This window comes from Equus asinus, chromosome 3 (assembly GCF_041296235.1).
Source record: "Equus asinus isolate D_3611 breed Donkey chromosome 3, EquAss-T2T_v2, whole genome shotgun sequence".
NCBI lineage: Eukaryota > Metazoa > Chordata > Mammalia > Perissodactyla > Equidae > Equus > Equus asinus.
Window position 1 is genome coordinate 3530043 of NC_091792.1, and position 15632 is coordinate 3545674.

Sequence of the window (15632 nt, forward strand, 5' to 3'; positions counted from 1 at the left end):
TTCTCCTCCCACCGCCCGGTCCGCAGGTGGATCCGGGGAGCAGGGACCCTCCCCTGCCTGGGCCGGGGCCGCAGAGCGCCGCGAGTCCACCAGGTGGCGCTGCAGGGAAGCCCCATCTGCCTGCCGGCCTTCGGCACCCTCGGTTTCCTGGTCTTACAAGTTACTTTCGTTTAAGTCAGTTGGATTTCTAAAAACTAATAACTTAATATTTTATACCCACGACAGAAGACGGTACTGCTTTCCTGGAGGTTTTACGAGCAGAGTAGCTAGTACAGACGTGTATCCTTCCGTCCCCAGCTCTGCCTGTGTCGCCTTCAGACTTCTTTCCACCGTGTTGGTTTTCTTCTGTTTTCTTTTTAATTCCAATTCGGTGGAAAAGTAAAGCTTTTCACTTGAGGGGAAAAGATCCTAGTTTGTGTTTATTATCAGACGTTGCTGCTGAGGCTCGGGTGTTTTATTTGGAGCGTCTGGGGCGCACCCTTCTTTCTTTCGTTGCTCCTTGATCTCTTAGGGTTCCTTTTGTGGCTGAGGTTGGTTAAGCAGCTGCCTCCTTTTTTTCCACATACATGAAGATTATCTAGTACAAGTAGACACGAGAAATTTTGCTCCCTAAAATTACAGAAATATTGGTAAAGATTAAATATGCTTTGAAACAGGTAACCTTTAAATTATTTAATAGAACATTTTAAATTAAATGAGCCGGGTCACTTGATCTCAGCACTTGTGTGAAGATGTGTCTTTTCTCTGACAGCAGATCTGGGCAGGGTGCGTCGCCTTGTGCGTCGCACCCTGTGTCCAAAGATGGGACTCATTCCACCATCCTTCTCTCCACAGACACACAATCTTTGCCAGCAACACTTCCTCTTTGCAGATTACAAGCATAGCCAACGCCACCACCAGACAGGACCGATTCGCCGGGCTCCATTTCTTCAACCCAGTGCCCTTGATGAAGCTTGTGGAGGTCAGTGGGTCTCTGCCTGTGCGCGTCTGCCTGCTCTGCCAGCTCAGGCCTGCTTCTCTGAGTCGCACCTGCCCTGCCACTGGGGATTGCACTGAAAGGATTTTAATGGGAGGGAAGGTTGTCCTTGTGTTTCTCTGGCCGCCGTCTGTCCTTTCAGAGCCAAAGGAAGAAAAAGCAGCTAATACCCAGGAAGGCCCTGTGCTTTGTTTCTTCGCAGCCCTGTGTTCTGGCCCCTGATGTCCAGGAAGGCTGCTCACTTTGTGGAATGTCAATTACTTGTTTGTGCCAGAGCTGATGGGCAGTGCAGAGGGTCAGACTGGGGGGCAGCACTGAAGACCACTGGCTTGATGGAACCAGGGGGAGCCACATGTGCTCACATTGTCTCATTGAGGTCGGTTGGCTCCAGGCTGTAAATGGAATTCGTATCAGACAGCCTGGTGTTACATAAGAGCCACTGTGCCACCTTGTCCGTGGTTCCTGGCACGATCTCGACCCCATGTAACAGGGCCTTGGTATTGTCCCCAGATGAGGCACGTCTCCTGTATATGTGATCAGAGCTATTGAAGCAGCTCCTGACAGCCATGGACCTCCTGACCACAAACCCTCTGTGGGGACGTGGCCGGGGAGGACTGCCCCAGCGTTCCTGCGGGGCTGCTGCTGCTTGCTCGGAGACTTAGGGAGCCACAGTAGATCATTTGCACCCGAACTGTGGTAGCTTGCCTTTTCGGGGGGACTAATGACAGGGTCTGCGGAGCAGCCGCTATTAAAGTAGCATCTGCTCTGGGCATGAGAAGGTCCTGCCATGCGAAGTGTGGGGGCTGTGGGGCCAGGCAGACCTGGGCCAGCGGGGGCCTCGTGGAGAGCGGCTCGGGGTCCGTGTTCCCCCTGCCGCCGGCTCTGAGCCCCTTTCTCCCCTTATCTCCTCATACCCCCTGGTCTCAGCGTTCCTTCTTGTTTAACAGTGACTGTATTTTCCTGTAGTTTCTCTCAGGGGACGACTCTGACCCATCTCACGATGGGAACGTCTCTGTTCCACTGACGTTGCCGCTCAGCTTCTGCCAGTTGACTCCACCCCCTAAGGCTGTTTTTGAAGTTGAGGAATGAAGGGGAAGGGTGCAGGGAACAGAAGGAAAAGCATTTATCCTTGTGCAGGAAAGAGCAGAGAAGCAGGGTGGAGGGGTCAATGTTCCAGTCGGTCGGGATTAATTACCTTCTTTAGTTACTGGATCATGTGCGCCTGTGTTTTGGAGATAGAGACATTTTATAGATTCACTTCAGACTCTACTGTTTTCCACTGCGTTTATCTGCTAACGTCCCTCTGTGTCTCTGGAAATGTAGCACGTTGGTTGTTAACAGCTAAGGCTTAGCAAATGTGCGCATTTTCTAGACAATGTTTTCTAAAAGTGCTGTTCTCTCTTCGGTTTTTATTCTTTAACTTTAACTCTCACATATGTCTTGCTGGTGGTGAGCACCAAAAAGAATTGTAGTGTAAGTTGATTGGCTCTTCTCTTTTGTGTGGAACTGGACTCATTTATATCTATTTTTCTCCCAGACTCTGTTGGGATTATAAGCAGAGTATCTGCAGCACATTTCTGTTTATGAACGAATGAATAAATATCCTTTCTGTTGAACAACTTTCAGTATTCACTTCTTTAAACCAACAAGTTACTTTTAAACCCCATGGGGAGCTGCCTTTGTCTTGGCTCCGTGTGTCCAGTTCTGACGGAGACTTTGAAGGCTCTGCACAGGTGGGTTTGTGCTGCCCGCAGAGCGGTCTCTGGCCCCTCTCGCCCCCTGCCTTCTCCCCACCTTCATGGTGCTCTTTCTCTGTCCACTCGTCTGCCTCCTCGGTGTCGCAGCAGCCACCAGCCCGAGCTGGGAGCACACTCGCATGAACGGTCCTCATGCTCCTCGTGAGCCCAGCACCCTTCGTCCTGCACGGACTAGCTCCCTGCGGCCTCCTAGCACAGCGACTGCGGGCCACAGACACCGCCCGTCTCCCGGGGACAGGCTCGGCTCGGAGGGCTGGGGGACGCGCCCAGCTCGTGGGAGGGGCTGAAGCAGAAGCAGAGCCTGTTGGCTATGATTCTTGTTGAAGTTCCTTAACTTGCGTTTATGTCACATATTTATGTGTCTACTTTTTTATGTTTAAACTTACCTGAGTCTCTCTCCATTTACCAAAATCTAATTCCTGACGGGGGAATTCTGTTTTCTGAGGGCTGACTGCCAGGCAGGGGGCCTGGGGCCGCCCCTGGTGGGTGCCAGCAGCCGCCTCCAAGGAGGCCAGGAGGGCTGCCGGGAGCCTTCCTGGTGCCTGGCAGGTGGCATCCCAGCCGTAGGCCCTGTGTGCTGGCACTGGGAGCCTTCCTCGTGGGCTGAGCCTGTTCTGCAGCGAAGGGAGCTGTCGAGGTTGGGGCGTCTGTGGGGCGAGGGTGGAGTCCTGGGGAGGATGCTTGTGACCTGGGCCTGTCGCTCGGTTCTCCTTGTAGCAGGAGGCGGGCTCCACAGAGCACTTCCCTGCAGACCCCCCTCGCCTCCCTGAAGCAATCAGCTAGCGAGACCCCAGCAGAGCCAGCAGCCTCCCCAGCGCTGCAGCCTCCTGGAGCCGCACTGAACGCTCTGCCTCCTAGTCTCACTCTGTTCTTCTCCCCTCGGGTCCTTGAGGTCAGGGAGAGGTTTCAGTGTCATTTCCAGTTCAAGAAACATGCCCGGGGGCACTGGGCCGGAAGTGGTGCCAGGGGATTTGAACCCAGGCCTGTGTCAGTGACAAAGCCTGTAAACCTCGCCTGCACACACACGCACGCCTATACTTTGGGCCTTGGTTTTGTGCGGGCTGCAGTCCTCCCTTGTCTTAAAGTGAACATTTCCGTAAACTTGTTATTTCTGGCTTGAGCCTGCCTTCTATTCTGAGACTAAAAGTTGTTTTTGCCACCTGAGTGGACCTTTCGATCAGTGTTTCCTTGAACCGCTCTTGAACTCGCTGGCCGGCTCTCTGGTGATGATCATCTCTGTCTTGCATCTCCAGGTCATTAAAACGCCCATGACCAGCCAGAAGACTTTTGAATCTCTCATCGACTTCAGCAGATCCCTGGGGAAGCATCCTGTTTCTTGCAAGGTAGTGATGGTACCTTGGGTGGACTTCTTCCTGACGGGGGATGGTGCACGTGTCCCGCGGGCCTGTGACAGGCTATGCAGAGCCAGCTGCCCTCCCTTCTGGTTTGCCTGCCAGGAAAGCCTCCTCAGCACACCTGAGGCCTCCGGTGGATGGTTTGGATCCAGACAGCACCCAGGGCTTCCCCCAGAGTGAACTCGGGCTTCTCCTGAGCTCGGCCTTCGTCCTCTGGGGACGGCTGTTTGCCTGCACCGTTTCATTTCCCCATCAGCTTCAGCATCTGCTGGGCCGCAGGAGCCGGGCTGTGGGTGTCAGGCCAGCCCGTGTCCCCTGCGTCCTCAGCGGAAAGCCAGGCTCTGCTTCAGGAGGAACGCCGCAGGTGGTGGGGGAAGCAATGAGGCAGAGGCCGAGTCCCCGGTGGGTCAGCGGAACGCTGCTTTCGGGTTGGTTGGTTGTTCAGTGAGAAGCCTGGTGGGGCGCGGAGCCCGCCTCCTGCGTCCTCATGCCCGTCTCTCCACCTGCCTTAGTTCCGCTGCACTTCCTCCAGAGCTCAGGACCACGCTTCCGCATGATGAGGCAGCTTTCTAAAGGGGCATCCGTGTCAGAAGTGCCACACCACTGCAGATTTTTACAAACAGGCCGTCTACTTTTCTGACCATGGTCTTTTGTATCACTGTGTTCTTCTCCTAGCAAACTTTTGCTCTCTAAAATAGTCCCAAGTGGGAGCTCATAGTATTGCATTAACCCATGAAACCCCTGTTCATGAATCATCAGACTACGTCATCTGTTGATGGGACCCCAGTAGCCAAAGAGACCGGGGACTGGCCATCCTCCCAGGCCAGGAGGACAGTGTTATTAGAGATCTTGTTTTCTCTTTGTTTAATTCTGTGGTTTTAGGTCCTGTGGATTGTTAAAAACCACACTGATCCCAGATGTCATTGTTGTGTTGTCTTGCCGGTTTATGCTGTGATAGTGGCAGGAAGAAGTGGTGGTGTGGGAGGGAACAGCAGTGTGGCGCAGGCCAGAAGCTGGGCATGAGCGTGCAAGGGCGGGCATGGGCCAGGGGTGGTCTTGGATCCATGGAGTGATGAGCTGTGCTCGCGTGGAGTGGCCCCAGCAGGCACAGGGCTGGGAGCTCTGGTCCCGGAAGCCGCCCTTGCCACGCCAGAGCAGAACCATCTTTCTCTCAGCAGCACCTTTGGGCTTCCTGAGTCTTTCTGGATCAGGAATTCAGGCCCTTGCTACATGAGGCAGCCGTGTGAGACTGGGCTTTGTGCACAGTGGGGCAACAGGCACACAGTGTGGGCAGGTGTCTCCTGGTGGCCACTCAGCTGTGCCGTGCTGCAGGCATGCTGCGCCACGGGCACCAGGAGCGAGGGCAGCTGTGGCTCCAGGGGGACCTTGCTGAAACAGCTGTGGCTAGATTTGGCCAGTGGAACTGTAGGTTCCCCACACTCGATAGAGGAGAAGGGAAGGGCATTAATGTGCCTGGATGGTGTCTTTCTGCATAGTGAGGCTTCATGGGAGAGCGTGGCGTGAGAAGGTGAAGGCCATGGGCTCTGGGGCCAGCCTGACTGGGTCAGGGCTGGCTCTGGCATTTATTAGCTGTGCGGCCTGGGCAAGCTACTCAGCCTGTCTGTGCCGCAGTGTCCTCTGCCTCGCAGAGAGGTAATAATAGTGGCTGTCTCACAGGATTATTATGAGGAACTAATGAATGAATATTTGTTAGGTACTTAGAACCATGCCTGGCACATAGTAAGGACAGTGTATAAATATATTTAATAAATACACGAGTAATGATAAATGAGTATGAAAATGCCAAGTGTATGATTACATAAAATTAAATTGCTTCACTAAAGGACTGTGTCTCTTTGCCCTCTGCCGGTGTCGTGGGAGGATCAGCCCCTCTGGTCCTCAGCAGCACCGAATGTTACCAGGATGGAAAACCCTTTGCCGGTGATCTTACTGGCAAAATGCTGTTTTGTTCTAATGAACTTTCTTGGATTCCTAGTGATTTTAAATATTTTGTGTTTCAGCACTTTTTCCTCGTTGAGCTCATGAGCTCTTTATGTAGACCATATTAAGTATCTCTATGAAAAGTCTGTTTATAATAATTGGAGCAAATGTTTTTCCCAGGCTGCTGTCTGATTTCCAGCCTTGTAAGTGGTGCATTGCAGGCACTCGGGTACCCTCTCCTGAGTTCCTACAATAACCTTTTTGAAGTTGAAAAGTGTTCTTGCCCTCGTCATAAAATCAGCGTCATTTCATTCATACAATCTTGGTTAAATTGGTGAAGCCCTTTTGTGCCTCTCTGTGTTCCTATGGAGAGGGGAGTGGGGTGGCTTCAGCTTGTCCGAATAAAGGAGGTGCAGGTCCCTTGGCTTCACTCCCCGTCCACACAGTACAGTCAGGTCAGCTGTCAGAGGATACAGGAGGCTTCTGTCGTTCCGATGTCCAGGGCTTGCCTAGCTGTGCTACAAACGAAACACCAGGCCTGGGGCCAGGTGAGGATTTCTGCCCGAGGAAGGTCACCGCCTGTGTTAAACGTGGGGTGCAGTGCACCTGATGGACATCAGCGCCACATAAGTAGCATCAGACAGTTACCAGCCTGGCCTGCCCCACAAGCCCCCGGAAGAGATGAGCAGAGATCCCACTCTGGCCTCCAGGAGAGATGGTGAAGTGTTGCCACAAGGAGGAAATGATGAAAGGGCTGTGCGGTCCAGGGCAAGGGTCTCAGGTGGTGTACTGCTGGGGGGCCACTCAGTAGTCCTGCACGAGCCCCAACCCCACCGTTCGGCCCGTGCACCAAGTGGGCAAATCCTGAGTGGCCCGGGCAGGGCTCCAGGGAGCCCGGGGGTGATGCTTCTCTGAGGATTGTTCCAGATGGAGTGTTACTTTCTCCAGGTTCCTTTTGGGGTGAGGGAGAGGAGAGGAGGGCAGGGGCCCCGCTGCACGTGGGGCTGTGTGCATAGCATATAGGTTTCCTGGTGTATCTTGCTTACTGTGGTTTCACGGATGAGGCTGAGTTTCAGAATGAAGTGTGGTCAGAGAGCGTGAGAGTGGGAGCCCAGGTCTGCTGTCCCCGAAGCCGTGCTCTTTCTAGTGACTCCGCCACCTGATCTGCCTTTATTTCAGAGTGCAGGGGGCGTCTGGGGTTCTGTGTGTTTTTAAGTACTGTGATTGTTGGATAAACTGTCATGTAATACAGCAGTAAGGCTATGCTGGCACCTTGAAATGTCCAGCTTGAGAACTGTGGGCAACATGATCCGGGTGAGAAGGGTGATCTGTGGCTTCACAAGGGATAAAGTGCCGTGAAAATTCACTGTTATTTTTCTCTCCTTAACCAGGACACGCCTGGGTTCATTGTGAACCGCCTCCTTGTGCCATACCTCCTGGAAGCGGTCAGGCTGTATGAACGAGGTAGGCGTCCCGACCTGGCCGACCGGGAGCCTCGGGCCTCAGCCCCGGCCCTGCTCTCTGGAGTTGTCACGCAGGGTCTGTAGGAGGGGCTGGGCCATGCACAGTCGGGAGGAGTGTCCATGCTCTAGCCGAGTGACTCAGCTGTGCCCGGGGCCCCACTGCAGGCCCAGCCAGAGCAATTGCATGGTAGCCCAGGTTTCTATCCTGGACCTCTGCTTTTGGTTAAAAGGTTATTGCTTAAAATAATAATAACAAGGTAAAAATCACTAGGCTAGGGAACCTTTAAAGTTTGTTAAGGTTCCAAGATTGTGACTGTGTGACAGGTGACAGGAAGTAACTGTGGTGGGGACTGTTCTGACTCCCCCGTCGGTCCCTACTGAATGATGCAAGCATGCAGGTTTGTCAACCTTGAGAACGGTCTGCAATGTTTTCCTCAGTGCTTGTTGATTGACAAACACTGATTGTCCCTGTTGTAGACTTGGTCCCAGATTACAGAAGGTTGTATACTTCCTGCCTCCTTCCTCACTGCATTTCTGGAAGGGTGGCCATCCTGTCTGCTTCCGAGGCACAGGTCCCAATAGGACTGGATGACAAGCGAGTGTAATTGTGTTCGGTTGCTTCATTCCCAAATGCTTGCTCCAGAGAATGTCATGTTTGAAACAAAACATTTACACCAGCTCTTCCGGAGATGAAAGCACATTTGCTTCCTCAAAATGTGCTTTAAATATTAAAACTTTTCTGTTTCATAGAAGCGTTTGCCTCACTTTTGCTCTGAGATCAAACGCGACACCTCTGCATTTATCTATCAATACACCCAATTACCCCTCACAGGGTGCGAAGCGTCCTGCCTGACCTTGGAAGGCAGGGTTTCCTTGCCTGTTCTGGAGCATGGGGAGCCCCTCTGAGTGGTGGTTTCCTCGCTGAAATGTCCTGTCCCTTTGCTGTACTTGCGCATGTCTGGCTGTAAGTTGAAGGCCAGGTTCTCGTCTGACCCCCAGCCAGGTGACCCTTTCTGGGCAGGTGACCCTCACCGTCACCTGTGAGCTGAGGCTGGAAGGGGATCTGACCCCATGGGCAAGCACTCGGTTTGCCTTGGCGCTGCCCTCGACTCCTGTCACTGCCGTCCCTTGGCCTCTTAGCCCGCAGCCCTCATGGGGCCTGTGAGCTGGAGCACATGCTGCTGGAGGAGCCGGGTGCCCTGACTGGGCGGTGCTGTTTCCCAGCAAGCCCATCATGGCCTGGGCTCCCGTGTTGCACCCGGGCTTCTCACCACGTCCCCTCTGCCACCTCAAGGCTCTGCCCTCTTCCAGCCAACACAGAGTGGGGCTTCCATGCCCGCCCGCCGCTTTCCGTTCACCTGCTCTTCTGCTCGGAGACCTGAAGCCATCTTGGATTACCCTCCCTTGCCTGCCACGTCTGCTCGTTTGTCGCTTCGTCTCTCCCTGTCGTCCCCGCTCCCCTGCCTGTGCCGGTCAGCTGCCTCAGCGAGGTCCTCCTCAGGCAGCAGAGGACTTCACATCCCCTCTGTCTCTTCCAAACCCACCGCCTCTGCTGACAGGCGTCACGCCGTCCACGGGGGCCAGCAGGAGGCGCACGCCAGCCACCCCCACAGCCGGGGAACCCAGCCCAGCAGCAGAGTCGCACAGTGGCGACACCCTGAGTGTGCTTAGCCTGGCCTTGTCCGGACTCGTCTGGGGAGAAAGTCTCTGTACAACGCTGTCTGGGTCAGCCTGGGCTGCTGTGACAAAATACTGTAGACTGGGTGGTGGGTACAACAGGCACTCATTTCTCACAGTTCTCGAGCTGGAAGTCCGAGGTCCGGGAGCCAGCACGGCCAGGTTCTGGTGGAGGCCCTCTCCCCATACAGATGGGGAGCTTCTCGCTTTGTCCTCACACCACGGAGAGCAGACAGAGGGGACAAGCTCTCTCCCGACTCCTGCAGGGCACTAATCCCATCACGGGGGCTCCACCCTCATGACCTCATCTAATCCTGATCACCTCCCAGAGGCCCTGTCCTGATGCCATCACCCTGGGGAGTAGGGCTTCAGTGTATGAATCTGGGGGGACACACACACTCGGTCCACAACAGACATGACTGATACCCCTGGAGCATGAGTGCTTTGCATTCACAAGATGCTGCGATTGGGGTTGGCAGGACGCTGCTCCTCGTGGTGCGGGCTCGTCAGAAGGATGTGTGGGCGTCAGAGCTGACAGTCATCTCAGCTGGTGTCCACTTGGGCCTCCTGGGCAACGGTCCAGCTTCCAGGATTCCACAGGCCCCACCAGTGCTTCTTGCCAATTCCTCGTGGTGTCTGGGGGCGCTTCACGGCCCCTCACCACTGCTCTGCCACTGTGGCTCGTGGTCCCTCAGCTCCTGTCCTCACTCTTTCTGTTGCTCTCGTTTGTTCCCACTGTACTTGAGGCCCGATCGGTGGGGTTGGTCCCCTTCATCCCCCGGGGTCAGCGGTCACTCTGCAGACCTTTGACCAGGCTGGTGCCCAGTTGCAGATGGCTGACTGGTCAGAGTCAGCTCTGGCAGGGTGGTAGGGCCACATGGTTAGCTCCCCTTGGCTGATGCCCGGGAGTGTCACGAGCCTGTCCCCCAGTCACTGTATGACATCCTGCTCCAGACCTTCAGCGGCTTGTGCTAGCCCACCAAATGCACTGCCCTTGCCAGGGACCTTCCTTCTCCTCACCTCCGTCCCTCCCATCACCACCCATCTCACTCCTGCCTCGCTCACAGGCCCCACCTGAAGGTCCTCATGCTGCACGTGGATCTGCCTGTGTTGTAATCCTCCGTCTGTTCCAGCTCTCCCTGAGGCACGTGCCCCTCTCTCCCGTGCCGCCTGGCTGGTGTCCTCCCCCTGCTGCTGTCTCCTGTGGCACTGGTACCCGCGTGCTCACGTTCATACCTGTTTTGTCGTAATCCTCCATCCACTCCAGCTCTCCCTGAGGCACGTGCCCCTCTCTCCCGTGCCTCCTGGCCGGTGTCCTCCCCCTGCTGCTGTCTCCTGTGGCGATGGTACTGGGCTCACCTTCATACCCAGGCGCTTGTAGGGACAGGCGCCAGTGGCTGTTGATAAAGCAGGGGTGGTGGCTGTGCTGCCCACTGTGCCGGTCCTTGTTGCTGTGGCCCTGGTTTGTTGTTAACGCCAAGAACGGTGGGCGGCGGTGCCGACGAGCCACCAGAAGCCACGTGTTGGAGCAGGTCCCTGGCTGCCGGGCGCACAGATAGAGGCTCTGGGAGTTCAGCCAGCGGGCTGGTCTCTGTTGCTGGGGTTAGAGCCCTGACCTGGGCAGCCCCCGTGGCCCTCCTAGGTCGACGCACGATTGTGTGCGCGCACATCTTGGGGGAGGGCGTCGGGTTCTCAGTAGAGAGCTTGGCTGCAGAAGCTGAGGCACCATGGGTCTGGAACACGGCACCACATCCACTCCCACTGCGCTCGCCAATCAGTGTCTTTTATTTCTCTCTCTTTTCTTTTTGCCTCTTTTGCTCTGTATGACTCAGAACAGAAGTTCTAGAGCTGTGCTGCCTTTGTAAAACTGTTCAGATTGTTTTCTGATGTGCTGTGTCTTCACATTGTGTTTTGAAATAGTCCAGTGAGTCTCTGAATCTGGAATTACAGTCTTGCCCCCAGGGCTCACTGTCTGTCCTTGAACACAGATGAGGTTAAAGGCTGCAGGTGAGTTGGAACCGTGTGCTGTGAGGGGTCCATCCCCTCCTGAGGGGAGATGGCCAGAGCAGACTGACCAGGAGACGAGCTCAGGGAGGCTGCAGCCAGGGCTGCGGGAGGTGGGCATGAGCCAGACGGCTGCCGGTGTGCGTGTGGGGTCTGCTCTGTGAGAGGACACTCGAGCAGAGGCCTGCAGTTGTCTGTGCACAGAGGGTGCCCAGCACTGCGTGCTGAGCCAGAGAGGCCAGCAGGGGTCTAACACCGGAGAGGCTTCCGGGTCCCGGACTCCTCCCAGCAGAATCCACTTAACTGCCCCGTTCTTTCTCCTTCCCACCTTTGCACTGCTGTTCCCACCGCCTGGAATGCCTTTCCCCCCACTCTTCCCTTGGGATTCTCTCCAGGACGTCCCGGCTGGTGGTTTTGGTGAAGACACAGCAGTGTGGGTAAAGCTCCCATCTTTGTGCACACAGAGCCGTGTGAATCTTCTTGAATCTACATGAGTCTCCAGCTTAGTTAGGATGAAACGTTTGGTTTTACATCGAAGTCCCCCCATTATGTCAGGAGTACCTGATGCTTGTTGTGTTTGTCCCAGTCCAGGGCTCTGGGGCCTGGCACGTGACAGGTGTGAAAAGCGGTTGGATGAATGAGTGGGGCCCCCTGATGCACTGGCGTCTGCGGTCGTCTTTGCACTCTGCTCTCTACGGCTGACACCCAGCTGTGGGCCTCAGGGTCCTCTGGTCGGCCAGTAAGTGCAGTACTGCCGATGTCACCCAGAAGAAATGTCTGTTGGTATTTCAGTCACCTTGACCTGCCTTGAAATCTTTAGGCATTACTTTAGGACTTCATATGCTTTTGAAAAAGAATGTCTGTAGACGTTTAAGTAGTCGCTGTTCCTTGTGCCTAAAATCTGAAATATTTTTATATTATATGAAATAAAATCTGAGTATTTTAAAGTTTTTTTTCTTAGCTTTAGTATACTTGACCATTTATTTAATGTTTAGGACAAAATCCTAGATAGCCACTTGTTACAGACTGTTTCCTTTCCTGATTTTGGAGAAAGGGGACACGTTTTTCTCTGTAAAGACCTCTTGTGGCCTAAGGACAGTACGTTAAGGATAAAATTCCAAGGAAGAAGCACACGGGCCCTTGTCTTCATCTGCTCAACACTCTCAAATGCGCGGGCAGTTCCGTGTCAGGTCTGGGCTTGTCTTTAAATGTTATCTTGACTGAAGGGTTATGTGAATGCGATTCCACAGGAATACTCATTACGTAAGAAATGAGAAAGAAGGCTGGGAAAAGTACACATACAATATGTACAAAAACATGAGTTATTTTATGTTTAGTTCTTTTCTTTTTTGAAAAAAGTCCATTTATCAATCAAAAATATGCTCTGGCTCTAAGTGCTATTTTAGTAAATCATTGTTGAGTTGGAGCATCCCAGTGTGTTGGAAAGTACGAGTGTCTCCAGGCCGCGGGGCGTCTCTGGGAACACTGGCAGTGGCCTAGAACACACCTCTCAGAAGGGCTTGGCGGAATAGCTTCAAAAATCTGGTGACCTATTTGGCATGTACCTCAGAGACAAAATCTACCCACACCAGAAATCCTGACTCCAGATGTGTTTTGAATCTGCAAATATGTGGAACTCCAGTAATTCTGGGATAACCGCATGACGAGAATTGTGGGCACGATGGTGGAGACTCAGTGCTGCCCTCTTCCTGTAGGTGACGCATCCAAGGAGGACATCGACACGGCTATGAAGTTGGGTGCCGGGTACCCCATGGGCCCATTTGAACTTCTCGATTACGTTGGGCTGGATACCACAAAGTTCATCTTGGACGGTAGGAGTTGGAATTCTCTGTTGTCTCTGTAATTGGGTTGAGGTAGTCTCTCAACTATGAATTATAAGCCTATTTTAAAAAGAAATTATAAGGGGTCTTGGTGGGCCTTCAGAGCCCTGCCCTGCCAGCATAAAGATTCAAGTTAGTAGATGGCGGGAGAAGGAAAGACGTGACTGCCTGGTGTCTCCTCACATGGTCACTTTTTTTTTAACTTTTCATTTTGAAATAATTATAGCTTCACAGGAAGTTTCAAATATAGCACAGACAGGTCCTGTGTGCCCCTCTACCCACTTTCCCCAGTGGCCCCATCTCACATAACTGCAGTCCAACAACACCAGGAAGCTGACATCACTACCCCGTGTCCTTCCACACATGTGCCATCTCTGCAGCCTCCACTGCAGTCGAGATACCCAGCGTTTAAAAATGTGTCCATTTCACTATGGTGGCTCTGAGGACAGGGTAAAAATAATTACTGAAATTGGACTACTGAAGTTGAATGTAGCTCATACTACCAAATTTCACAAAAATAGTTATGTATTTGGGAGGAGCAAAGAGGGTTCTAATTGAAGCGTGAACTTTTGAATTTTATGAGGATGCAAAATCCCAATGGCAGCAAATTCATATTTTTAGCCTGTGTTCTGAAAGTTGTTTCACTGGGCCACCCAGGGGTCCAACCAGCAGGTTAATGGGTTCTGTTTGTGTCCTTGGGCCTCTGGCATCAGCGATTTCCAGGAATGGCCTGGACCAAGAGGAGGGCCATGGTGGAACCAGGATTCAAGCAGTGCAGCCAAGGGCAGAACACCTGCTCTGGGGCCCGTGTGGCTGCGCCAGCTCAGCCTGCCTTCGGTCTCTGCTGGTGCTGGCCCGAGCAGCTCTCCCACCACAGAGTGGGGCCTTCTCCCCAGGCTCTGCCTCTAGACCGGCCCTGGGAATGCCAAACCCAGCTCTTCATCCTAAGCCCTTTCCCTTCTCTCAATAGGGTGGCATGAAATGGATGCAAAGAACCCCTTGTTCCAGCCCAGCTCGTCCCTGGATAAGCTGGTGGCGGAGAACAAGTTTGGCAAGAAGACTGGAGAAGGATATTACAAATACAAGTGATGCGCAGCTTCTCTGGCTCCTGGAGGAACCCCGGAGCGCCAGCAGCCCTCGGGTGCCCAGGAGCACCCTTGGGTCAGAGTTTCCCTCCCATGGCACAGTCTGTCCTGTGTGCATCTTGATTGTAATCTCTCTGAAGTAATTATTTACACTAGTTACAGTAACGGCAGATTTCTCCATTGAGAACGAATTCCCTTTTTTAGTCTGTTTGTTTCTGTGTATTTTCTAAAAAGCTTTACACCCTTGGTGCCTTGGAGCAAATATTTCTTCTGAACCTTGTCATTTTCGTGAATAATTGCCTGAATTAGTTCCCTTGTGAAGGGAAGCACTTCCTCCGGGGGCATGCTGTGTCCATCTCTGCTCGCAGCAGTGTCGAGAGCCATCGCGTGTGTGTCTGAGGCGCTGCCATGAGCAGCTCTGGCCCGGGCCTGCGCCACCACTGGCTCCTGCTGCTTCAGGCCTGGCCCTGCCTGCCGGGGGTGATGTGAGATGTCGCGTCCGTCTCCAGCTCATCCTCAAGACGCTGCTGCCAGAGTGGGGGGACCATCTCCCGTGCCTGGTCTGCAGGAAGAGGTTTCATTCACACCTGAAATCTGAATGACGACTGTCTGTCTCTCTTTTTTCCGTGACAAATCATTGATGCAAGCTGCCTGTAAATCGACTCTAATGAAATGCAGTCTTTTAACCTATGAAAATTTGAATCGAAATAAACACATGTATAATTTAAAATCATAGTGTGCTTAAATGGTTATAAAAGTAAAGAGTGATCATTTAGGGAGGAATGTCCCGCATCTTCCCGGGCCGGGGTGGCGGTCACGTGCAGCCCCCGGCAGCTGCCACTCCAGCCTTCTTACCAGGAGAGCGACCACAAGGGCACGGAAGACAGTGTTTAAGGAACATCTGTTTCTTCTTTGCTAAGAAAGAAAAGTAGTGCAACATAAGCTTCTTTTGATCACTGGCTTGAGAAAGTGTCTTCAAGATGGCAGTTTGAAGCTGGAAGAGCATCAGAAACGCTGAGGGCCAGTGGCCTCGTTGGCACCTTAAGTGTTGTGCCCACGGGCTCCAGAATTTTGTAGCAGAGCTGGGATTAGAGCCAGGTTTTGATGATAAAATTAAATACAAAACAGCAAATTTGAAGATCTCAAATCCAAACTTTCAAACAGGACTGTCCTCGAAATGGCCAACCCGTCTGGTGTCCTGGGTCACAGTTCTAATGGTTGAGAGTTTTTTCCACTCCATTTCATGACTGATAGAAGGGAGTTTATTAATTTTTTTTTACTGGAATCTTACCATAACATAATGGGAAAATAAATATGTACATATCTTTCTACCACAATTAGAGCCCGGTTTAGGAAACTTTCAGGTTATTCTTATGTTTCCTAACGAGAAAAGGAAGCACCTGTGACGCCAGCACCGTTTCCGTGACTGAAGGTTACCCTTGTGGTCTGCTGGCCGCCAGCTTGTGCTCAGGCTGGCGCTGACCTTTGACATGAGCCCTGGGCTTAGGGGCTTCACTTCCTCTCTCTCTGACA

The 15632-nt window shown here is 53.1% G+C and overlaps 1 protein-coding gene across 1 annotated transcript in view; it reads left to right on the plus strand.

Moving 5' to 3' along the window:
• HADH (hydroxyacyl-CoA dehydrogenase) overlaps positions 1–14829 on the plus strand; it is a 32649-nt gene extending 17820 nt beyond the window's left edge. The window contains exons 4-8 of the mRNA XM_014839092.3: positions 835–961; positions 3987–4076; positions 7421–7493; positions 12889–13005; positions 13985–14829. Of these exons, the coding sequence (XP_014694578.1) occupies positions 835–961; positions 3987–4076; positions 7421–7493; positions 12889–13005; positions 13985–14103 (526 nt within the window). The 3' untranslated portion in view covers positions 14104–14829. The remainder of the gene's footprint in view (positions 1–834; positions 962–3986; positions 4077–7420; positions 7494–12888; positions 13006–13984) is intronic.
• Positions 14830–15632: the final 803 nt, after the last annotated feature.